General features: G+C 39.1%; 1 protein-coding gene across 3 annotated transcripts in view; it reads left to right on the forward strand.

Moving 5' to 3' along the window:
• The window catches only part of OGT (O-linked N-acetylglucosamine (GlcNAc) transferase), a 58,565-nt gene that overhangs the window by 16,372 nt on the left and 15,745 nt on the right, over positions 1-26,448 (forward strand). For all 3 annotated transcript variants that reach the window (XM_008157608.3, XM_054718236.1, XM_054718287.1), the window contains 15 exons: positions 2,749-2,865; positions 5,360-5,439; positions 5,995-6,190; positions 6,442-6,582; positions 7,170-7,270; positions 7,406-7,559; positions 8,025-8,126; positions 8,319-8,498; positions 9,550-9,708; positions 10,100-10,189; positions 16,528-16,653; positions 17,038-17,208; positions 17,323-17,439; positions 17,532-17,702; positions 19,633-19,785. In XM_008157608.3, the coding sequence (XP_008155830.1) occupies positions 2,749-2,865; positions 5,360-5,439; positions 5,995-6,190; positions 6,442-6,582; positions 7,170-7,270; positions 7,406-7,559; positions 8,025-8,126; positions 8,319-8,498; positions 9,550-9,708; positions 10,100-10,189; positions 16,528-16,653; positions 17,038-17,208; positions 17,323-17,439; positions 17,532-17,702; positions 19,633-19,785 (2,058 nt within the window). The remainder of the gene's footprint in view (positions 1-2,748; positions 2,866-5,359; positions 5,440-5,994; positions 6,191-6,441; positions 6,583-7,169; positions 7,271-7,405; positions 7,560-8,024; positions 8,127-8,318; positions 8,499-9,549; positions 9,709-10,099; positions 10,190-16,527; positions 16,654-17,037; positions 17,209-17,322; positions 17,440-17,531; positions 17,703-19,632; positions 19,786-26,448) is intronic.

The following is a 26,448-nucleotide window of genomic DNA, read 5'->3' on the forward strand; positions in this document are numbered from 1 at the left end:
TTTACAGTGGAAGAAAGGCTGTTAAAATGAATGCAAATTAATAATTGGAACATCCTGCCCCTTCTTGTCCCCACTCCTTCCTCCAAGTTCCTTTTCCCTCTTTTCCAATCCTAGTTGTCTACCTTTTTTCCCTCTTCCTTCTTTTATTCCTCCTTACCTCACCTCCTTAAAAAAAAAAAGTCAGGACAAAGCTGGTTTGTTTGGGAAATGGACTGATCGAAAGAAAACTTGCCGAAGTGGAAAGGTGGCTTTTAGCATTCTGTGTTACCAAATAATGAATTTGAACACCAGGTTGGGTTATTAAAGCATTTGGTATAATTTTAAATTAAATTTATAAATGAAATTGTCTTGTTACAAGCCACCTTACGCAACCGCGCTGCAGGGGTGAGGAGTGGGGAGAAACCAGAATGCTTCTGAAACTCCCACCTGTTGCTCTGAGCCCCACGCGCATGCTAATGCGTGGAGTGTATGCGCAGCGTAGCTGTCTGTTTGCCTGCTTTATCCAGGGAGGGAGAAGGCTTTTTAGTATCTCATGTTCAAAGGCACTAGTTTTAAGTGCATAGCTCATAAATTCTGCTGACACTTTGGATTAACCTTATGTAGGTTAATAAATGAATTATAATTGATTTCAATCTTAGCTGATAAATCCAATTGGTAATTTATAGAACAAATATTTGATAAGCTCCTATTAATTGTTACCCCACCAAGCGGACAGCTAACATGAATTGCACTTCACTGCAGCTTTAGAGATCGGTTTAGGCTGAGACATTGCGCCTGCCTTAGGTTGCTGACTTCTTTATTTCAGAGCTCTGGAGACACCTAGTTTGAAAAATGTTATTCTGTTTTTGTGAGAACTAGTGAACAAGAAAATACTCTTGAGTGAAATGCAATGTATTTCTTTTGTAATCAGTGCATTTGAAAATTCAAGCCAGCATATTCCTAGTAGATGGAAGCAAATTTAAGTGTCTTTGTAGAAAATGAAGAGCCTTTCTTCCAGTAAAAATCCCTGCTGTATGCAATAGCCCTGATTAACCCTCTCCCTTCTGCATGTTTCCCATGTTACAGACTTGAGACTGTCCTCATTCCCATATGTAATAGACATCCAAAGAATTTCAATTGCTTTGTTGAACTTTTACTAATGATCTTGTTTTTATTTTCTCTCTTGTTTTTGGTTTTTCACCATTGATATTGTATTTAGAAGGTTTCAGGTGGGTGAAACCTCCTATTCCATGCGTAAGGTGCCTCGCTGAAGGGAGCTCGAGGCCTGGATCTAGGGCAGACACACACCTCCTCCTCTTCCAGCAAGGAACGCACCGAAAAGTCACATGATGAGAAATATGGTAACGGGTTTGTAACTGCCACAGCAAAACAATTTGCCTCCATGCCTGAATCTTCTGTCTTGTGGCTTCAGAAACAGCTTAAAATAATTTTATTTACAAGCAAGTTATGTAAGAGAATGTTTTAAATTATAGCCACAATTCTGTCAAAGATAAATAAAAGTTAATTGATATTAAAAATTATTAGATAATTTACTAGTAAAAGCTTCTAACTCTTCTTGTTGTTCATTTTTTTCCTTTTTTCTTCTTTGTTTGGATTGCAGCATTCTGCTCTTCTGATGATGCGCTGTGACCCTGCAGTAGCGCAAAGGCTGCGCAGCGTTAATGCGCAATGCGTGCAAATGAGCCCCTGTGAACGGTTGACTAGATGAGTAATCTGATTGACTGGCTCCCTCAGTCCTATTCTGTAGCCTTTTTGGATAAAATTGGGTTTTAACATACCTCAAGTCCAACTAATCTCATTAAACAAATATTCTCTATGGGCCTGTCTAGTAGATTAATGGATCTGGTTGGCCGTTTGCTGCGTCTAGGGGTGTTCTATGTAGCGCAGCAGTTCGCAGCGATTGCGCAGTGCGATGCTGTTAGGTTGCGCAAGCGATGTTTGCGCTCGCATTACAGGGACCTCAACCTAGGTGCAATCCTGTCATATGAGGTTTCAGCTTCAGTTCCCCTTGGGAGATAGGGACATTGCAAGGATGTAACTTATACCCTGGGTTTATGTCTAACTTGGCAGAAAAACCTTTTTTCTCCCCAGTAGCATAGTTTTGATGTTAGAGAAGAACATTATTGTTTAGAGAAGCATTTCCCAAATTGTGTTTTATAGTATACTAATAAAATGAAAGAAGAGGTCTAGGATCAGCTGAGATCAGGAAACCCTGTATATGTACTATTAAAGGCTTAGGGAAGTCCTGTAGTAAAGAAACCTGTTTTTCTAATTTATTTGATCATGAAATACTTTTTTCCATTGAAACCTATTAACACCTCAGAGAACATACTTTGGGAAACGGGTGGGGTCAGGGGGCTTGGCCTTAATTAAAGGCACCCTCTAGACATCACTTGAAAAGATAACAAGCCCTTAGGTGCTCAGTTAAGAGAAGTCTAGCATAGATTCTTAAGGCAACTGACTTCCCAGATAAGTCCCATTGTAAGGGTTGGTCATTGGTTGGCAGAACTGAACATGGTGGTTTGCACTTGGGTTCTGGTGGCGCAGGCGCAGGAGCAGCCAGCTGTGGCAGCGCATTAGTTTTGGCGCAAGCGAGCCTATGCTGCAGGGTCACTTTTGGCTGGTCAGAGAAGGAATAATGATATCACCTTCTTCCCTCCCCCCCCAATCTTTTTTTTCCCTGTACAAAATTTCCCCTTTCCCTTTACCTCCTTTCCCTCCCATCTTCTTTCATTAACCCCTCCTAAGGCATGTTATTTGAAAGCAATTGAGACGCAACCGAACTTTGCAGTAGCTTGGAGTAATCTTGGCTGTGTTTTCAATGCACAAGGGGAAATTTGGCTTGCAATTCATCACTTTGAAAAGGTTAGTCTTTAAATTAATAATTGGTATTTATGATGTGCTCATGTGCACAAGGTGTTTTTAATAGAACTACATAATATGCCTTTACTTAACCAATCACGCAATATCTTTGTTCCCTGACAGTATTATAGCATTTGCTGGATGGTATGTGATATGGTAGTTTCCAGTTTTGCATTGAAAAAATATTTTTAGTAATAAAAAATCCTTTAATAATACAAGCAGATTTACTGTAAAGAAGCAGGGCTTCTTGGTGAAAAGGCTGATTCCAGATCCAGGGCAAGAAATGTACAAATTAACCTGGAGTGCCTTGTCATACCAGAAAGCAAGGAAGCTTTGATATATTTGTGTCTAAAAAGACTCAGGAGGCAACTGGAAGAGGCTCTTATTGGCTAAAGATGGGACTTGAGCATCAGTAGGAAAAATAACTGAAATATATTAAAACTTGTCAGATATGTTTAAATCCATGAATTCATAATTCTACTCAGAAGAAATTCATTGGTCACCTTTGGAAGATAAGGAGCAACTCATTTTGAAAACTGGTTGATAAGGGAAGAATGAAACATATATCCTTTCTCCATTGTGTGAACTGGACCTCAGGGTAACCCAGTAGTTGATACAGGAAAGTTTCTGTTTATAGAAATATTTCAGCTAATTAGTGAAGAAGGAATGATAGAATCAGAGTATCACCATTAATAGATTTAGGAATTTATCAATGGCATAAAAGAGACAAACAATCAGAGATTGTGTACCTTGTGATGGAAGTAAATAATTGCGCTAGGGAAGTAGCCTTGCAAAATGAGAAAAGAACCCAAATCTGATTAAGCTTGTAGTTTTAACTACCAATTTATAGGAAATACATGGGACAGAGAAACATGTTAAAGGACACTGTAGGGGTGCAATCAGCAAAATCCAATCCACGAGAAGCTGTATAGGACAGTGATCTGATTTCTTGAACCAATTACAGGAATAAAAATGGATATTTAAATTAAACCTTTAATTTAAAAGATTAAAAGAACCTGACAAAGTCATGTTGCCAAATTAGATGGGTCTTATTTGGATCCTGAATCAAAACTGATAAGGAATTGTACCAATGAATTGATATTTGATATTAAGGAATTACTGTTAGTTTTGTAGTTGTGATATTGGTATTACAGTTATGTTGGGAGGAAAAAATATTCCATCTAGTCCCTGAGGTACATTTTGGAATATTTTCAGATGGACTGATATGTCTTGGGTTAGCTTCAAAGTGATCTGGGAAGAGGGAGAGGTAGGTTGGAATTTAGACTAAATAAGATTGAACATGATTAGCCGTGGCTAGATAGCTCAGTTGTTAGAGCATCGTCCTGATACACCAAGGTTGTGGGTATATATTTCAGTTATTTTTCCTACTGATACTCAAGTCCCATCTTTAGCCAGTACATACAAGAAGTAACCAATGAATGCATAAATAAGTGGAACAACAAATTGATGTTTCTCTCCCCCCTCTCTAAAATAAATTTAAAAAGAAGATTGGACATGATTAATTGTTGAAGCTGGGTAATAGAGACCTGGTAGTTTGTTATATTCCTCTGCTTTTGTATATGTTTGAAATTTTTCATAGTAAAAAGTTAAGAATTTTGGGGGTGAACATCTATCACTAGAGACAATCTAAGTTAAGTGCATCACTTTACTATATAGTTGGCATCTAAGTGAAAAGGAAGTGTTCTTTATGAATCTTTAATGTATTCACAGTTAACTTACTACCTTTACCTATTCAGTGTTTCAGTTAAGGTTTGCAATTAATTACACCTCTTGCTCAGTGATTCCCTACATTGGTTGCACATGAGGAGCTTATAAAAGATATGGATGTCCTGGCCCTGTCCTCAGAGGGTCTGATTTAACTGGCCTGTGATGAACTCCAGGCACCATTTAGGTGAATTCTTAATATACTGCCCAGGTTGAGAATCACTGCTCTAGATATATCGGGCATATTTTAAGACAACTTCAGAACTATCTGGATGAAACCATTTAATGGTTAGTTTCTTCTTTAAGTAGTGTATCTTATTGAGTATACAACTCTAATTACATAGCTTGCTAAGGTCTTACTGAGTATATAATTGCAGTTACTGACATATATTCTTTTTCAGTTAGAGTTCGCTGCTTCTTCCTGCCTTTATTTTTTTAGAAGATTTAGGCTGATTAATCATTAATAAAATAGGGCCAACCATTAGAAGTATTCAGAAAAATGAAATTGGAGTAGTCCCAATTAAAAAATTTTCCCTTCAGGATATACTAGTATATTTTTTATATTACATGAGAAGTTATTTGATAACATTGAGATTTGTGAGTAGTGAATAATGAGTAGGTACTAAAATAATTGGGTTTTAAAAATAAATAAGATTTAATGCACTAGAAAATATAATTAGAGGTCTCAAATGTTCTCAATAAAAATTCTTAATTGGGAAGTGAATCTGAAATCCTAACTTGCTCTAAGTAACTACTGTCTTGTAACTTTCAGGCTGTCACCCTCGATCCCAATTTTCTGGATGCTTATATCAATTTAGGAAATGTCTTGAAAGAGGCACGGATTTTTGACAGGTTAGAGTATGTTCTATTTGATAATTTTCTTGAGTCTTTGTAGTATTGACACTTGAGAGTTTAGACTGAAATTATGACAGTCTTCCATTGAAAGACATTTTCCTTTTCTAGTATAATGCTTTTGCCTGATCAGGTCTGCTGGTTACCTTTCATTTATAGGTATTGTTGCCTGACTTCATTGTTGGCTTTCCACAAAGCCATTATCCTCACTTTAGAGTTCAGTTGAAATTTTATTTATTGTAAAAATATTGAAATGGTTATCTTTTAGACTAACTTAGTCCTTTGATCTGATTCAGAAAGCTAAGTAAATCCTGACTTTTTTGGTTGTCAAAGGAAAGCCTATTTCTTAGGTGGTTATAGAAAACTTTTCAGTGTAAAAATATATTTTATAAAGGTGCAATTTTGATTTGAGGTTAATTATAGTATAGCATGAATGAATTGTAACTAATTACAATTAATTGATATACTTATGTATAGTATAGCATGAATTAATTGTAACAAAGCATCCATTAAAAGTTAGTCGCATTTTGTGTGTGTGTGTTTTTTTATTTACAGAGCTGTGGCAGCTTACCTTCGTGCTCTAAGCTTGAGTCCAAATCATGCAGTGGTGCACGGCAACCTGGCTTGTGTATACTATGAGCAAGGCCTAATAGATCTGGCAATAGACACCTACAGGCGAGCTATTGAACTGCAACCACATTTCCCTGATGCTTACTGCAACCTAGCCAATGCTCTCAAAGAGAAGGGCAGTGTAAGGATTTTTATTCAGTCTATTTCTTTGTTATGTGGTATGATTAAAAAAGTCTTTTTTTGTACATTGTATTAAGTATTGTGGTGATAAATTGTTTTCATTCAGAGTTTTGGTTGAGAGGAAGAAGGACAAAAATATTTTCTGGAATCTTTACCAGCCATTAGGCTTAACTAAGCAATTGTTAGAATAATATCATTGGTAGTTCTATGATTCCTCTGTATTTGTTTTGAATAGTTTGATTTGTTTTCTAGGTTGCTGAAGCAGAAGATTGTTATAATACAGCTCTCCGGCTGTGTCCCACCCATGCAGACTCACTGAATAATTTAGCCAATATCAAACGAGAACAGGGAAATATCGAAGAGGCAGTTCGCTTGTATCGTAAAGCATTAGAAGTATGTTGAGGGTGGTGTGGCTGGGTATTTTGTCAATGTGATAGTAGAGGGGGAGGGCTGTTAAGTTTGCCATGTTAAACACCTCTTTTTTAAAAATAGTGGTTGAATCATTCATTGAACCAGTACTTGAAAACTTAAGGTATGAGTGAGGTCCTGTGTGACATTTAAGAAAATCCCTACATTGAGTTTATTTTAGATGAAATCTGCACAGAAAAATAGAAGAGTAAGTTATATTTCAAGAGACGTTACCACTTAAGTATATAATTTCAGTGCCTGATTGCTGTAATGGTGGTTAGTATGTGTGGTAGGAGTTTGGAGCTGAGAGATTATAGAAGAGAGAGATGCTGGAGTGATTATCATAAACTAAGATGAAGAAAGGTCTATCTCATTATGTTTTGAAACAAGGAGAGGTATAAAATAAAGGAAGAGGTAGAATTTGAGCTTTAGAGTATGACTTTAGAGTATGACTAGGCTTGGAGAAGCTGGAGAGAAGTGCAGGGATATAGACTTGAACAAAGTTCCTGTGGTAAGTCATCACTGTTGTTTTAGCAGGTTTTTTGAACCTCAATTTTCTTGACTCTTTATAGGTCTTCCCAGAGTTTGCTGCTGCCCATTCAAATTTAGCAAGTGTACTGCAGCAGCAGGGAAAACTGCAGGAAGCTCTGATGCATTATAAGGAAGCTATTCGGTAAGATACAGCCTTTTTTTTTTTTTCTTTTAAATTTTTGGCATTTGGCTTGTGCTAAAATGATAACAGACTAAATTCACATTACAGGGGGTTAAAGATGTTTGTACCTGATAAAACCTGTATCCTCTTCTTTAGAATCAGTCCTACCTTTGCCGATGCCTACTCTAACATGGGAAACACCCTAAAGGAGATGCAGGATGTCCAGGGAGCCTTGCAGTGTTACACCCGTGCCATTCAGATTAACCCTGCATTTGCAGATGCCCACAGCAATCTGGCTTCCATTCACAAGGTACTCCTGTTTATTATAATACTAGCAGCCTGTTTGCACGAAGATTCGTGCAATAGACCTTCATTCACCTGGCTGCCTGCACCAGTTTTCTGCCGGCACTGGGGACCCAGACCGCCTTCTGCCTTCTTTCAGGGTCAGGGCTTGGCCCCGGGTGGCGGCCTTGGGCTCGGCCGCACCCAGCGTCCCTGCTAAGGATCGCAGGAGCCGACCCCCTGGTCGTTGCCTGCGATCCGTGCAGGCTCCCCACTGGTGCCCAAGGCCGGGAAAGCCTCCATCCGAGGCTTTCCCGGCCTTGGGCTCCGCCGCACCCCAACGTCCCTGCAACGGTTTCCTGGTGGGCGTGGCTGGTGGGTGTAGCAAAGGTATGGTCAATTTGCATTTTACTCTATTATTAGGTAGGATGTACATCTTAGCACGTAATGTTTGATTTTAGGACAAAATTTAGCCATTTCACTCTATTTCCAGGATTCGGGAAATATTCCAGAAGCAATAGCTTCTTACCGCACTGCTCTGAAACTTAAACCTGATTTTCCTGATGCTTATTGCAACTTGGCTCATTGCCTGCAGGTAAAGAATAACAAACCAGTAATTGGCTTTCTGTGTTGTAATCACTTTTGTATTGTTGTGGACCATATTAATCAAAGCCTGCCTGGAGACATTGTTTTTTTAAAAAGGTTATTTGACATTAGGCCAAAGACATATAAAATGTTAAATCTTGGAAAGGGTTTTCTGTATAACTTATTTTTTTGCCTCCTCTAGATTGTCTGTGATTGGACAGACTATGATGAGCGAATGAAGAAGTTGGTCAGCATTGTGGCTGACCAGTTAGAGAAGAATAGGTTGCCTTCTGTGCATCCTCATCATAGTATGCTATATCCTCTTTCTCATGGCTTTAGGAAGGCCATTGCTGAGAGGCATGGGAACCTCTGCTTGGATAAGGTGCGCCTCTTTTGTTTTAATCTTTTTGTTGTAAAACACATACAGAAACTACATCAGTAACGTGTTGCTTGGTGAGTTACCATAAGGTGAACACTACCCAAGTTGAGAAATGAAACTTTGTCAGCCACCCCAGAAGCCCCTTCTATTGTGTCCTGTTTCAGTTAGAACTCAGTCCATCCCACAAGGTGGAATTCTTAAATGAAATATGTACAATAAATTGTTGGTGTTTTCCTTTAATTTGAAAACCGTAATGTTCATTAGATTTCACTTAGCATGATATTCTCGAAGTCCATCCAATGAACAAAATAAACAAGCAAAATAGAAACAAGCTTATAGATACAGAGAACTGATTGACAGGTGTCAGGAGGGAGATTGGGGGGATGGGTGAAACAGGTGAAGGGATTAAGCAAAAGAAACCCAAACTAATAGGCAACAGTATGGTGATTACCAGAGGGTAAGGGGGGTGGGGAAGGTAGAAGAAGGTAAAAGGGGGGATAAATGGTGACAGAAGGAGACTTGACTTTGGGTGGTGAACACACAATACAATATACACTTGATGTATTAAAGAATTGTACACCTGAGACCTATATAAATTTATTAAATGTCACCCAAATATTTCAGTAATAAAAGAAAAAGCCATAATGTTTAATAAAGTGTTGATATTTTATACTCACTTTTGAGAATTAGAGCACTACATACTTGATCAAAGGTGAGAATTTGCTTGGCAGAATACATTGGACTGCAAAGTATAATTCTGTTTGTTTTTTAAAATGCTTCCCTACACAATTTTCTAAAATGCAGGGTTTGTCATGCTCTGTCTACACTGCCTCCTTACTATAAATTTTAGATTTGCTCGGGCTGTTTCTGAGGGAACAGGTGAAAGTATGAAGCATATTATATAAACGGCTAAGGTTGCATTGAACTAGCTATAGGAATTAAATGAAGTACTGTGTGTAAACCATTCCCAAAAGGAGTGAGGTGCAGATTTGGTGTGTTTTTAGTCATTTTTTCTAGATGAAAATTTCTAACAAGTATTGGATTCCATTGGTAGATTAATGTCCTTCATAAACCACCATATGAACATCCAAAGGATTTGAAGCTCAGTGATGGTCGACTGCGTGTAGGATATGTGAGTTCTGACTTTGGGAATCATCCTACTTCTCACCTTATGCAGTCTATTCCAGGCATGCACAATCCTGATAAATTTGAGGTAAGATTAGTGTTTCCCTAGTGTCACTACCTATATATATAAAAGCCCAGCGACCGAACGGCGTAACAACCAGAACGACTGGTTGACCAGTCGCTATGATGTGCGCTGACCACCAAGGGGCAGATGCTCAACGCAGGAGCTGCCCCCCTGGTGGTCAGTGCGTGTCGACAGCTGACTGGGATGAGCTGAGCGGCGCTCCCACAGTGGGCCGATCCCCGCAGGCCACGGCCCCCACCAGTGCAGAATCCGTGCACCGGGCCTCTAGTTTGTTTATAAAATAAACCAAACAAACCTCACAGTGGGCTTTATTGTTACCATTAGATGTTAAGCCCAGTGTTTATTGGAAAGATTGGACACAAAGTTATTAAATATGCTGTGTGCTGTCTTTCAGGTATTCTGTTATGCCCTGAGCCCTGATGATGGCACAAACTTCCGAGTGAAGGTGATGGCAGAAGCCAATCATTTCATTGACCTTTCTCAGGTAGGTGAAATGCTTACACTTCTTTTTGTCTTGAGCAAATAATGAATATAACTATTGGCATATAGCTTGTATTTTTCATGACAAGTATTTAACCCCAGCTACTACCTATGGGCAATTGCTTTGATTTTATTTCCTTAATCTTATCCTACCTAATAAAATAGTAATATGCAAATTGACCGCACCTTCGCTACGCCCAAGCCACGCCCACCAGCCAAAACCATGCCCACCAGCCAATCAGGGTGAGTATGCAAATTACCCAACAAAGATGGCGGTTAATTTGCATATGCGGAGGAGTGAAGACTGAAGACAACTTAGAAGGAAGAGGGAGGAAAAGCGGAAAGCAAGGTGGCTGCCAGAGGGAAAGCCCGGGCGGGGCGGAGCGGGGCGGGGCGGAGCAGGGCGGGGCGGGCGGCAGTGGCGCGCGGGTGCAGGCGTGGTGGCCGCAGCGGTGGTGGCAGCGGCAGCGCACGTGGCCGCAGCGGCCGCTTGCAGGATTCTTCCTGCAAATGGGCTACTAGTTTCCTTATAATCAGCATGGATTTTGCTGAGGTTGCAAATGAAATGTAGGATGTTTGTGCTTGGACATAAAACTTTTCTGGGGATTCAATCAGCACTTGTGACAGTAAATACTTAATAACTGAATGAATTGAACAAAATGGTGGCTTGGAAGAAGATTAAATAGGTCATTTTAAAAATGGTTCATTTGGCCTTGGCCAGTGTGCTTAGTGGTTAGAGCATCGGCCCTCGTACCAAAGGATCACAGGTTCAATTCCCAAACAAGGGCAAGTACCTGGGTTGCAGGTTAGATTTCTGGGCCCCCCAGGTAGGAATCATATGGGAAGCAACTCTCACATTGTTGTTTCTTTCTTCTCTTTTTCTCCCTTCCCCTTCCCCCTCCCTTCTATTCTCTAAAATCAATGGAAAAAATATCCTTATCCTCAGGTGAGGATTAACAACCACAAAAAAAGATTGAAACCTGTGAGGGAATTAATTTACTGAGGGTGTAGACAAGAGTTATTTTTTTATAGACTTTATTGACCACTTTGGTGACTAATAGTGATACCCAATATATAGTATATGTAGTAATTTGTATATGAGTCTTTGAAGTCTTAGCAGGAGGGTTGTGAGACTTGTCATTTAATACATAATATTTACCAACATCTTTTGAAAGATAGCTGTTTTGAAAGTGACTGAGAATCATACTGCCCTCCACCTCTGAGTTCTAGAGACTCACTGCTTATTGACTGAAGTCGAAACTCTTCAACGTGGCCTTCACAACCTTGTTTAACAATACTTTTCATTCACCATTCACCCTATACCCGTGGTCGGCAAACTGCGGCTCGCGAGCCACATGCGGCTCTTTGGCACCTTGAGTGTTGCTCTTCCACAAAATACCATGGCCTGGGCGAGTCCATTTTGAAGAAGTGGCATTAGAAGAAGTTTAAGCTTAAAACATTTGGCTTTCAAAAGAAATTTCAATCGTTGTACTGTTGATATTTGGCTCTGTTGACTAATGAGTTTGCCGACCACTGCCCTATACCAATTGGAAGTGATCTACTCACTATTAAAAATTTTTTCCCCTCATCCGAGGCTATTTCCCCCCCCCCATTGCTTTTTAGAGAGTGTGTGTGGGGGGAGAGAGAGAAACATCAATGTGAGAGAGACACATCGATTGGTTGCCTCCTGCTGGATCCTGACCTTGGCTGGGAATGTAACTGCAACCCAGGTATATGCCCTTGACTGAGAATTGAACCTGTGACCTTTCGGTGTGCGGCCGATACTCTGACTACTGAGCAGCACCGGCCAGGGCTTACCATTTTTTAACCCTGCCATACACTTTACTCTGGTTCTTAATTCATCCTGTTCTCTATCGAGATTGTATTCTATCCAACTCCCTCAAACTCCTATCCAACTTTTAAGTCCCATTTTAAATACCATCTTCTTTATGGAGCCTTGTTATTCATACATTCAATCTATAAGTAAACTCTTTTTTTCCTCTGTACAGTTGACTTTTGAACAATGCAGGGGTTAGGGATGCTGACCTCATGCAGTTGAAACCCATGTGTAACTTTTGACTCCCTCAAAACTTAATTCCTAATAGCCTACTGTTGACGGGAAGTGTTACTGATAACAAACATGGCAGTTAACATATTTTGTATGTCATATGTATTATATACTGTATTCTTTCAATAACTAAGCTAGAGAAAATAAAATGTTAACGTCATAATGGAGACAATACATTTATAGTACTGTACTGTATATCAGTACCATAACATTGTCTGTTTACAAGGTGAATCATCTGTCAGAACCTACATCAGTATTGTTTGACATGATGGAAAACACTGTTCTATGTATTACTAACACTAGACATCAAAAATGAAAAGATAATGTGAAAAAGAAATATACACTTATTTACAGGTATAATGATTCATGCATTGATAATGAAGAAGTAGCAGTGTGATTGCTTTATTTTAGCTTAGTGTAATCAATACGATTGCTTCATGGTAGCTTAGCCTATATATATATATATATATATATATATATATATATATATATATATGCTCATAAATGAATAGTTACAAATTTTTTGTGGCATGCAGTATTACAGTCATATTCATATCAATATTGGAAACATAGTTACATTATTAAAAAACCACTTACCTTAATTATAGGCTGATAGGCATATGGTAATGTAATTCTTTGAAAGCAAAGTTATAAAACAGTAAGAAAACATACATTCTTAATTAGGAATTGGAGAACATTATGCTAAGTGAAATAAGCCAGTCAATGAAAGAAAAATACCACATGATCTCACTCATTTATGGATAGTAAAGAACATTATAAAGTGATGAACAAAAGATAGATACAGAGACGAGCATCAAACAGACTTTCAAATTACAGGGGGAAAGTTAGGGAGAGGTGGGGGAGTTATGAAATCAAACGAAGGACTTGTATGCATGCATATAAGCATAAACAATGGACGCAAAACTCTGGGGGGTGAGGGCATGTATGGTGTGGGGTGGGGGGTAATGGTAAGATATGTACACATATAATACCTCAATAAAAAATATATATATAAAAAAAGAAAACATACATTCTTAATTAATATTAAAAATATTATACACACACCTTATACCTATTTGTGGATAGACTATCCACTTCCATACAAATCTTGCACACCATGTTCTACGTTGATGAATATGTAGGCGATAATGACACACAAATATCTCATGCAGTTCTTGCCATTATTAACTGTATGGCAAGTATTCATTAAATGGAAGTGGAACCATAAAGGCCTTCATCCTCATATTCACATTGAGTAGGTACTGGTGGAGGAGGAACAGGATGGGTTGGTTTCTCTTGTCTCTAGTGGTAGAGGTAGAAAGGGTAGTAGGAGAGGCAGGCATACTTGTAATTTTTCAGAAATACATTTGTAATTTCTATCTGCAGTTTTTCTTTTTCATTTTGCTAAAAATGTGTTACATTTAAATGGTGCCCAACCCTTCCACTGTTTGCTTTAGTTTTAGTGCCCGTATCATAAAAGGGCTCATGTTGTAAAAGAAGTCAAAAGTAGTCTTGAATAATTAGAACCCAGATTGCCTAATGTCAATTTGTTTTCTGGCACTGGTTCGGAAGCACTCATCTCTATCAGGTCATCTTTTGTTAATTCTTCTGGTTTGGTGCCTATTAGCTGTTTAATTTCTCTAATATCCATATCTTGAAATCTTTCAGCCCCCTGCCCCCAATGTTTTTTGTGCCATATTCACAATCTTTCATGTTTTCCTTGATTGGCTCTGTCATGAATCCTGTGAAATCATGCACAACATCTGAACACAGTTTTCTCCAGCAGGAATTTATTGTTTCAGGCTTGATGGCTTTTATGGCTTTTTCTGTGACAATGGCATTTTCAATGATGTAATCCTTCCAGACATTCACAATGTTCTCTCAATCAGGGATCTCTTCCATAGAGTTGACAAATTTTTCCATAGAGTACCATGTTTAATGAGCCTTAAAGGTCTTTCTGACTCCCTTATTTAGAGGCTGAATTAGAGACATTATGTTTGGGGGCAAGTAGTCCATTTTGATGCCTTTGGTATTGAATTTATGGGGTTCTGGGTGGCAAGGGGCATTGTCCATATCAAAAGAACCTAAAAGGGAATCCCATACTGAGCAGTTGTTCAGGTCTTGTTGTAAAACCAAAAGACTGGCAGCTGGTGTTTATCTTTTCCCTTCAGGGCTGGGGGTAAAGGGGTGGGGATGGGTGGGAGGGTATTAGCTTTATAGATAAGGGCATTCCTGATCATATACACAACTGCATTTGCACAAAACAGAGTTAGCCTATCCCTTCCTGCTTTTTAAATTCTGGTACTTGCTTCTCTTCCTTACTAATAAATGTCCTTTGTGGTATTTCCCCCCCCCCCCCCCCCAAAAAAAAAAAAAATAAGGGTACCTTCATTTGCTTTATAAATCTGTTCAGGTAGCGATCTTTTTTTCCCCAATGATCTTAATGGCACCTGGGAACTTATCTGTTGCCTCTTGGTTGACAGAAGCTACTTCTGCCGTTGTTTTGACAATTTTAAAAATATTTTTATTGATTTCAGAGAGAAAAGGAGAGGGAGAGAGACATAGAAACATCAATGATGAGAAAGAACCATTGATCGGCTGCCTCCTGCACACCCCACACTGGGGATCGAGTTCTCAACCCAGGCATGTGCCCGGACTGGAAATTGAACTGTGACCTCTTGGTTCATAGGTCAGTGCTCAACCACTGAGCAACACCGGCCGGGCTGTTTTGACATTTTTAAGCCAAACCTCTTTCTAAAATTATCAAACCATCCTTTGTTAGCATTACTTTCTTCAACTTTAGACCCTTCACTTTCCTTTTGCTTTAAGTTGTCATAGAATGACTGCTTTTTCTCGAGTCATATGAGTCTATAAGTATGCCTTTCTTACAGCAGTTTGGCACCCACATCAAAGCTGCATTTGCAGTACAAAATAGAAAGGTACTTCACAAAAGTGCAAGATTTTTGAGTCTGCTGGTATAGCTGCAGAGATGCTTCACAAATTTCCTTTTTTTTATAATGGTACTTAACTGGATTCATTTATCTTGAAACTACCGCTGTAAACCTCAAAATATGGTGGAATATACCAAGCAATTCAACTTTTTCTTGTAGTGTCATGTCTTTGCTTCTTGGGAGCACTTTCAGTATCACTAAGTGGCACTTTCTGTGGGTCCCATGTGTTATTCAAGGTTTATGGCATTGCACTAAACACCATGAAAAGTATGGGAGAACCGTGAGAGATCACTTTGACTGCCATACACTATTTACTGGAGAGATGAATTGCTTGCACGGAGATGATTAGCATCACATGGCGTTTTAAGCAGATTCAGCAGTTGAGCTCACTGCAATAGCAACAGGAGGGGGCTATGAAATTATTACAGTAGTACAGTATGTACTACAGTTAATTTTATGAAGTTATGATATAATACCACATTTTTATGTTTATTTACATTTCTCTCAACTGCAAATGGAGTGGCCAGGTTATTATGATCTCTGAACACATAATAATCTGCCCACTCAGTGTATATCCTATATAATAAAAGGCTAATATGCAAATTGTCCCCTCGACCAGGAGTTCGACCAGCAGGCAGGCCGGCCAACTGCCCATGTCCCCTCCCCCTGGCCAGGCTGGCCGGACCCCACCCATGCACGAATTCATGCACCGGGCCTCTAATACACACACACACACACACACACACACACACTCTCACACTCTCTCTCTCTCTCTCTCTCTCTCTCTCTCTCTCTCTCTCTCTCTCTCTCAGTGGCCAGATTATTATGCATTCAGAGATCATAATAATCTGGCCACTCAGTGTATGGTCTGGAAGTATTACAGTTTTGATCAATTTTAACTTTTATACTAGATTTTTGTACATTTTTATGGTAGTAAATGATGAAATAGAATAGTTAGTATCTGTATATGTTTTATGAATTCACAGCATAACTTTTTTGTGGCATGTTTTTTTTCCCCAATAGTTCTAGGCTATGTAATTCATTTGTGAGTATTTTCAAACTCTCACAGGTCTCCAAAAATTTTTGTAGTATATTTATTGGAAAAAAACTGCACTGTCAAACCTGTATTGTGCAAGAGTTAAATATATTCTGTTTCTGTAATGCTTTGGGCCCATTTTAATGGCACTTAATCATATTTTTACCCTGCATTAATATGTGTTCTTACTTTTGCATCTAGGAATCTGAATTGTATTTAATGCCAGTAAAACTAATTGAATTAACCTGAGATTGTACCTAATGAGTCCTTATTTTTTTATTCCACAGATTCCATGCAATGGAAAAGCAGCTGATCGCATCCATCAGGATGGTATACACATCCTTGTAAATATGAACGGTTATACCAAGGGTGCTCGAAATGAACTCTTTGCTCTCAGGCCAGCTCCTATTCAGGTAAAGGAATTAATAATTGCTCACAATGTTTATTGGGCTAAAAAAATAGTAATGTGCTTTTTCCCTCTGGTTACCTGGCATTGGAAACAATAGAGCAGACATACCTGACTTAAGGGGAAAAAAGTATAGTTCTCGAAAGGCACAGGGACAATGAATTTTGAGTGTAGAACACAGTGCCCACAGTACATGTATACAGAGACATGCATTTCATAGTTGGGTATAAATAGTTCTTTTGTCTTGTAAATTGGAAAAACACTTTATCACTTACGTTAGTCTAAAATACTATTTGATTGCTCTTGGCTGAGTCAATCCTCCCTGTTTGTTTGTTTACTTAATTTTGGACCCTTTGGAGGAAGGTTCTTAGTCTGTTTTTTCCCCCCTTAGGCAATGTGGCTCGGATACCCTGGGACTAGTGGGGCGCTTTTCATGGATTATATCATCACTGATCAGGAAACTTCACCAGCTGAAGTTGCTGAACAGTATTCTGAAAAACTGGCTTATATGCCACATACTTTCTTTATTGGTGATCATGCTAATATGTTTCCTCATCTGAAGGTAGGTAGAAAAACAGTGCTCTGGGGAATTGCAAAGAACTGTAGTAATTTATTTTCTTGCTAGTGTCCCTATGCATCCTAAAAGACATGTCTGAAACTTTTTTTTTCTGATTAGAAAAAGGCAGTCATCGATTTTAAGTCCAATGGGCACATTTATGACAATCGGATTGTTCTGAATGGCATCGACCTGAAAGCATTTCTTGATAGTTTACCGGATGTGAAAATTGTCAAGGTCAGAACCTGGTCAATATTGTCATTGAAATAAACTTATCTGCATTTGGGATCTTTTCCCTAATGATACATTTTGTGCCATTTTTTTTAAAGATGAAATGTCCTGATGGAGGAGATAATGCAGACAGCAGTAATACAGCTCTTAATATGCCAGTTATTCCAATGAATACTATTGCAGAAGCAGTTATTGAAATGATTAACAGAGGACAAATTCAGATAACAATTAATGGATTCAGTATTAGCAATGGACTGGCAACTACCCAGGTGAGAAGAGAATAATAGTGCATAATATGTTCCACCAGGTATACATTCACCTCATTGAAATCTCATAATAACTCTAGCAGGTAAGCATAATTATCCCTGTTTTATAGATGAGGAAATGAAACCAGTGGAAATTGGCATCTTAAATAGGTTTGTTCAATTTTAAAATTGCCTGGATTCAGCCAGTAGGTTATACTAGTGAGAGTCTATTGTGTTCATATCTTGTTATTTCCTTCTGTGGCTTTACTCTTAACAATGATGAACTTGAGTAACTAACTTATCCTTTACCTAGTTAATTCTTACTCATCTTTAAGACTTTCAGTTCAAAGAGCTCCTCCAAGAATCTGTTCCTGTCTTTATCCTCAGATTTCTTTGGATAAATATCCAGAAGAGGGATTGCTGGGTCATATGGTAGTTCTATTTTTAATTTTTTGAGGAGCCTCTATACTGTTTTCCACAGTGGGTACACAAATTTCCAATTCTACCAACAGTGCATGTGTGTTCCCTTTTCTCTACATCTTCACCAACACTTGTTTGTTGATTTATTGATAATAGCCCTTCTGGCAGGTGTGACGTGATCTCTCATTTTGGTTTTAATTTGTACTTCCCTGACCCCATTGTATACTGTAACTTCTGTAATATTTGGATATATCTTTATATCCAGTGTGACATAATTCCCTAGTTTTGTATTCTCCACTGAATTGAAGACTTGTGTTTTAGCAACAATAATGCAAAATATGCTCAATAAATATATAATGCATACTTGAATAAGTGAATATGGAGCTCTGTCACAAGATCATAAGGCAAAGATCTCTGACCTCTTAGGAGTTAAAAATTTTTACTTGTACATCATTTTATACTAAGGGTGCTCAAAATGAACTCTTTGCTCACAGGCCAGCTCCTTAATAGGAGGTAAAGGAATTAATAATCACTCACTGTGTCTATTGGGCTAAAAAGACAGTGTTGTGTTCTTTTCCCCTCTGGTTACCTGGTATTGGAAACACTAGAGCAGACATGTTTGACTTAAAGTATAGTTGGGTTTTTTTTTTGTTTTTTTTTTTTTTTTTTTGTATTTCATTTTTTTCCCATAACCATTTATCCCTTCTTTTTTTTTTTTTAAAAAAAATATATATATATTTTATTGATTTTTCACAGAGAGGAAGAGAGAGGGATAGAGAGTTAGAAACATCGATGATAGAGAAACATCGATCAGCTGCCTCTTGCACACCCCCTACTGGGGATGTGCCCGCAACCAAGGTACATGCCTTTGACCGGAATCGAACCTGGGACCTTTCAGTCCGCAGGCCGACGCTCTATCCACTGAGCCAAACCGGTTTTGGCCCATTTATCCCTTCTAATCCCTCTTCCATCTCCACCCCCCTTGCAATCACCACACTAAAATATAGTTGAAATGCACAGAGACAGAATTTTGAGTGTAGAACACAATGCCCATATCTATGAAATGACCTTACACACAAGGAATAAGTTACATAACAATGTAAGGCAGTACTCACATGTGGGAATTACAAGATAAGGTTATAATTGGGTATATAGATACCCAGTAATGATCACTGTGGGGAGAGGCAGTCTTAGTAGAGAATGGAGGAATAAGTTTAGTCTTAAAGGTGTGTTTCATTTAGAAAAGGACATTTCATTCATGAAGAAAAGAGTAAGCAAAACATGGCTGTTGGATTAATAGGGTTTTGAAGGTAACTTTTTGACCAGAATGAAAAGTTTTTATAGTGCATTACCCCCCACACACACACACACCAAATTAAGATAATGTTATAACTTTTTTCTTTTTAACTTAATATGTCATGAATATTTTATAGTTCTTGACGGCTATACCATTTTTCACATTCTTCACTGATTAAAAAAATATCGGACTGTGTTGACTTTAAGTATAATCATTGTATTCTTTTTCTTGTTCTAGATCAACAATAAGGCTGCCACTGGAGAGGAGGTTCCCCGTACCATTATTGTAACTACACGTTCTCAATATGGTTTACCAGAAGATGCCATTGTCTATTGTAACTTCAATCAGTTATATAAAATTGACCCTTCTACTTTGCAAATGTGGGCAAATGTGAGTTTATGTAAATTCGTTATTAATATGTAGAGACTGGGAAAGATTTGGTATACAGGTCATCTTGCTGAGACTGCCTCTGACCCCCATTCATGGGTGGCTGTGCTCATTTCTTCTTCTTAAAAAAAATTTATTTCCAGTTACAGTTGGCATGCAATATTATATTATTTCAGGTGTAAAACATAGTAATTAGTCGTTTATATACCTTACAAAGCGATTGCCCCAATAAGTTGAGTACTCATCTATTGACTATATTCCCTGTGTTGTGATTTACACCCACATGGCTATTTTTGTAACTGGCAATTTGTACTACTTAACCCCTTTCATAATTTTTTCACCCATTCCCCCATCCCCTTCCGATCTGGTGACCATCAGCTTGTTCTCTGTATCTATGAGTTTGTTTCTGTTTTCATTTATTTTGTTATTTAGATTCCACATATAAGTGAAGTCATGAAATTCTCTTTCTCTGACTTATTTTACTTAGCATAATACTCTCTAGGTCTAGCAATGTTGTCACAAATGGTAAGATTGCATTCCTTTTTAATGGCCAGGTAATATTCCATTTTAGATATGTATGGTATCTTTATCCAGTCTCCTATTGATGGCCACTTAGGCTGCTTCCATATCTTGGCTATTAGTGCTGCAGTGAACATAGGGGTACATATATATTTTCAAGTTAGTGTTTTGGATTTCTTCTGATAAATACCCAGAAGTGGAATTGCTGAGTCATATGGTAATTCTATTTTAAAAATTTTAAGGACCCTCCATACTATTTTTTATAATAACTGCGTACCAATTTGTAATCCCACCACAGTGCATGAGGGTTCCCTTTTCTCCACATCCTTGCCAGCACTTGTTGTTAGTTGATTTATTGATATAGCCATTATAACAGGTGTAAGGTGATAACTCATTGTGGTTTTAATTTGCATTTCCCCAATGATTAGTGATATTGAGCATCTTTTTATATGTTTGTTGGCCATCTGTATGTTCTCTTTGAAGAAATAGCTGTTTAGGTCCTTTGCCCAGTTTTCAATTGGATTTCTTGTTTTTTGGTGTTAAGTTATATGAGTTCCTTACATATTTTAGATATTAACTTCTTTTTAAAAAATATATTTTTATTGATTTCAGAGAGGAAGGGAGAGGGAAAGAGAGATTAAAAACATCGATGATGAGAGAGAATCATTGATCGCTGCCTCCTGCATGCCCCATATTGGGGATTGAGCCCACAACCTGGGCATGTGCCCTTGACTGGAATCGAACCCGGGACCCTTTAGTCCACAGGCTGATGCTCTGTATACTGAGCCAAATCTGCTAGGGCTAGATATTAACTTCTTATTGGATGTATCATTGGTAAATATCTCTCATTCAGTACATTGTATTTTTGTTGATGGTTTCCTTCTCTATGCAAAAACCTTTTAATTTGATGTGGTCCCATGTTTATTTTTTCCTTTGTTTCCTGTGCCTAAGGAGACATTAAAAAACATTGCTACAAGCAGTGTCATGGGATTGACTGCATGTGTTTTCCTCTAGGAGTTTTATTGTTTCATTTAAGTCTTTTTAAAAAATATATATTTTATTGATTTTTTTACAGAGAGGAAGGGAGAGGGATAGAGAGTTAGAAACATCGATGAGAGAGAAACATCGATCAGCTGCCTCTTGCACACCTCCTAGTGGGGATGTGCCCGCAACCTAGGTACATGCCCTTGACTGGAATCGAACCTGGGACCCTTCAGTCCGCAGGCTGATGCTCTGTCCACTGAGCCAAACAGGTCAGGGCTCATTTAAGTCTTTAATCCATTTTGAGTTTATTCTTGTATCTTGTATAGCAGGTGATGTAGTTTCATTTTTTTTTTTTTGTGCATGTATCTGTGCAGTGCCCCCCACACCATTTTTTAAGAAACTTTCTTTACCCTGTAAGTATTGCTTTGGCTCTGTAGGATGCTTTGGGAAATATGGACATTTTAATAATGTGAAATGTTCCTATCCATGAGCACGGTATATGCTTCAATTTATTTGTCTTCTTCAGTACCTTTCTTCAATGACACAGTTTTCCGAGTATAGGTTCTTTTTTGTTGTTGTTAATCCTCACCCGAGGATATTATTTTTCCATTGATTTTTAAAGATAGTGAAAGGGAGGGGGAAGAGACAGAAACATTGATGTGAGAGAGACACATTGGATTTGTTGCCTCCTGTATATGTACCCTACCAGGGCCGGGCATTGAGCCTGCAAGCCAAGGTATGTGCCCTTTGCCCGAATCGAACTTGGGACTCTTCAGTCTGCTGGTCGATGCTCTCTCCACAGAGCCAAATTAGCTAGGGCACAAGGATAGGTTCTTCACCTCCTAGGTTAAATTTATTCCTAGGCTATGAGAAAGAAGGATCTCTTACCCTTTGAGACAGCATGGAGGGACCTGGAGTGTATTATGCTAAGTGAAATAAGCCAGTCAGAGAAAGACAAGTATCACATGATCTAACTCATATGTGGAACCAATGAACAAAATAAACTGATGAACAAAATAGATCCAGAGACATAGAAGTATGGAACCGACTGATGAATCTCAGAGGGAAAGCAAGGTTGGGTGGAGAGAGATTAACCAAAGAACTCACATGCATATTAGAGGCCCGTTGCATGAAATTCGTGAAAGAGTAGGCCTTCCTTCCCCTGGCTGCTGGCACCGGCTTCCCTCTGGCACCTGGCACCCGGGCTTCCTCCGGAATGTCATCTGGTCTAATTAGCATATTATGCTTTTGTTATAGATATGCATAACCCATGGACACAGACAATAGTGTGGTGAAGGCCTGTGGGTGGGGGGGGGGTTCCAGGTACAGGGTGAAGGGGGTCAATGAGGAAAAAATGGGACATCTGTAATAAAGATAAATTAAAGATAAAGATAAATTTTAAAAATACAAGAACAAAAAAGATAAAAAAATACAAGCCTTACCTGGTTTGGCTCAGTGGATAGAGCGTCAGCTCGCAGACTGACAGGTACCAGGTTCGATTCCGGTCAAGGGCACGTACCTTGGTTGCAGGTTCCCCGGCCCTTGTTGGGGTGGGTGTGGGGGACAACCAATCATTGTGTCTCTCTCATATCGATGTATCTCTCTGTCTCTCCCTCTCCCTCCCACTCGCTCTAAAAATCAATGGGAAACATATCCTTGGGTGAGGATTAACAAAAAAACAAAACAGAACAAAAAAATGCAACAAAAAAATTTATTCCTAGGTATTTTATTCTTTATGCAATTGTAAATGGGATTATCTTCTTAATTTCTCCTTCTGATAGTTTGTTATTGGTGCATGAAAATGCAACTGATTGCTGAATATTAACTTTGTATCCTGCTATTTTACTGAATTCATTCATCAATTCCAATAGTTTTTTTGGTGGACTCTTTAGGGATCTCTCCATATAGTATCATCTCATCTGAAAATAATGACAGTTTTGTGTCTTCCTTTGCAATTCGGATGCTTTTATTTTTTTCTTATTGTTATGCCTAGGTCTTCCAATACTATCCTACATAATAAAAGGCTAATATGCAAATCGACCAAATGGCGGAATGACCGGTTCTATGACATGCACTGACCACCAGGGGGCAGATGCTCAATGCAGGAGCTGCCCCCTGGTGGTCATTGTACTCCCACAGGGGGAGCGCCACTCAGCCAGAAGCCGGGCTCATGGCTGGAAAGTGCAGCGGTGGTAGCGGGAGCCTCTCCTGCCTCCGCAGCAGTTGGACATCCCTGGAGGGCCCCTGGACTGCAAGAGGGTGCAGGCCGGCCTGAGGGACACCCCCCCCTCCGTGCATGAATTTTGTGCACTGGGCCTCTAGTATTGAATAAAAGTGGTGAAATTGGGCATCCTTGTCTTGTTCTTAATCTTTTTTTTTTTTTAAATATATTTTATTGACTTTTTACAGATAGGAAGAGAGAGGGATAGAGAGTTAGAAACATCAATCAGCTGCCTCCTGCACACCCCCTACTGGGGATGTGCCCACAACCAAGGTACATGCCCTTGACCGGAATCGAACCCGGGACCTTTCAGTCTGCAGGCTGATGCTCTATCCACTGAGCCAAACCGGTTTCGGCTTGTTCTTAATCTTAAAAGAAAAAGCTTTCAGCTTTTTACCATTGAGTATGATGTTATCTGTGGTTTTGTCATATATGCCTTTGTTATGTTGAGGAATGTTCACTCTATTCCCACCTTGTATCTATTGATATGATCATATAATTTTTATCTTTATTTTATGTGTTGTGTCACAATTGATTTGTAGTATTGAACCAACTTTGTGTACTGAGAATAAATCCCACTTGATCATGGACTCTGATCTTTTTAATGGATCATTGAATTCAGTTGCTAATATTCTGTCAAAGATTTTTACATCTATGTTCATCAGGGATATTGGCCCATAATTTCCTTTTTTTTTTTTTGTAGTGTCTTTGTCTGGTTTTGATATTAGAGTAATGCTGGCCTTGTAAAATTTGGGGGGAGCCATCCCTTCTTTAGAATAGTTTGAGAAGCATAGGTGTTAAGAAATGTTTAGTAAAATTTACATCCAAAGTCATCTATCTGGTCCAGGGTTTTGTTTGCGGGGAGTTTTTTGACACTTACTTCGTTTTGTTAGTAGTTATTGGTATGTTCAGATTTTCTGTTTCTTCTGGATTCAGCCTTGGAAGACTGTATGTTTCTAGGAATTTATCCATTTCTTCCAGGTTATCCAATTTGTTGGCATCTATATATTTAAAAGCCTAAGCGACTGTCTGACTGTTTGACCGGTAGCTATAACGTGCACTGACCACCAGGGGGCAGATGCTCAACCCACAGGCATGGAAACATGGGACAGACTAATGAATCTCAGGGGGAGGGCGGGAAAAGATTAACCAAAGATCTTATATGCATACTAGAGGCCCGTGCACCGGTGGAATCCCTCGCCTGGCCTGTGGGGATTGGACTGAAACCGGCCCAGTGCATGGATTCTTGCACCGGTAGGGTCCCTCATCCTGGGCTATGAGAATTGGGCTGAAACTGGCAGTCCAAGATCCCCTGAGGGGTCCTGGATTGCGAGAGGGCACAGGTCAGGCGGGACCCCACTGGTGCACAAATCCGTGCACTGGGCCTCTAGTATTCTTATAATCTTTTGTATTTCTGTGGTGTCGGTTGTCACTTTTCTTTCTTTCTTTTTTTTTTTTTTGCTGTTTATTCCAGGTAAAGGAGTACTTGTCATACTTTTTTAAAAATATTTTTAATTGATTTTTAGAGAGAGAGAAAGAGGGAGGGATCAATATATAGAAACATCAATGAGAGACGAACATCATGGATCGGCTGCCTCCTGTAGGCCCCCTACTGGGGATTGAGCCCTCAACCTGGGCATGTGCCCTGAGCAGGAATCAAACCAGCGAACTCTTGGTTCCTAGGTTGATTCTCAGCTGCTGAGCCACACTGGCCGGGCTTGTCATGCTTTTTATTGTAAAATAAAACAGGTACAGGAAACCACACAAAACAAATATATAGACTGGTGAATTATTACGAGGCAAACATCCTTGCAGTCACCACCCAGGTCAACGACTAGAACTCTGCTAGCCAGCATAGAAGTCTTTCCATGTGTCCCATCCCAATCACAACCCCCTGTCACCCTCCTCCCAAAAGTAACCATTTCACCTGGCTTTTATATAATCACTTTTGCTAGTTTCTCTTTTTTTCTTTATTGATTAAGGTATTACATATGTGTCCTTATCCCCCCCATTTCCCCCCCCACCCCCTCCCCACTCATGCCCTCACCCCCCCTGGTGTCTGTGTCCATTGGTTAGGCTTATATACAGGCATAAAAGTCCTTTGGTTAACCTTTCCCCCTTACCCCCACCCTCCCCTACCTTCCCTCTGAGGTTTGAGGGTCTGATCGATGCTGCTAGTTTCTTTACAGTTTATCTCCCTTGTTCATCTTGTCCATTTATTTGGTTCTTCTTTTTCTTGATGAGTCTGTTTAAAGGTATATCCATCTTTTTATCTTTTCAAACAACCAGCTTTTGGTTTTGCTGATCGTTTTTTGTTTTGTTTTTTACTGTATTTTGTTTATTTCCTCTCTGATCTTTATTATTTTCTTCCATTACCCACTTTGGCCTCAGTTCTTTTTCTGGTTTTGGTAGGTGTAAGGTTAGATTGTTTATTTATTTATTTATTTATTTTTAATTTTTTTAAATTTTTTAAATTTCTTTATTGATTAAGGTGTCACATATTTGTCCTCATCCCCCCATTCCCATCCCACACCCCTCCCCACGGATGCCCCAACCCCCTGTTGAACTTAACCGTTGGATAGGCTCATATGCATGCACACAAGTCCTTTGGTTGATCTCTCCCCCCTCCCCCCAACCTCCCCTATCCTCCCTCTGAGGCCCGATAGTCCGATCGATGCCTCCTTGTTTCTGGTTCTGTTCTTGTTCATCAGTCTATGTTGTTCATCATTTCCCCTAGATGAGCGAGATCATGTGTCACTAGAGATATAAGAACTGAATGTGAGACGAGCAATAATAGTTATGCTGACAGGCAAATGAATCAGTCTGTAGTGAGTTTCTTTCTGGACCAACAGTTCTTTAGAGACCCAATTTCAATGTCCACCAGTTCCTTATGTGTACATGTCAGCACTGACCCCTCAGCTCTGGATGGTGGACAAATGGTG

Source organism: Eptesicus fuscus, chromosome 1, assembly GCF_027574615.1.
Source record: "Eptesicus fuscus isolate TK198812 chromosome 1, DD_ASM_mEF_20220401, whole genome shotgun sequence".
Taxonomy (NCBI): Eukaryota; Metazoa; Chordata; class Mammalia; order Chiroptera; family Vespertilionidae; genus Eptesicus; species Eptesicus fuscus.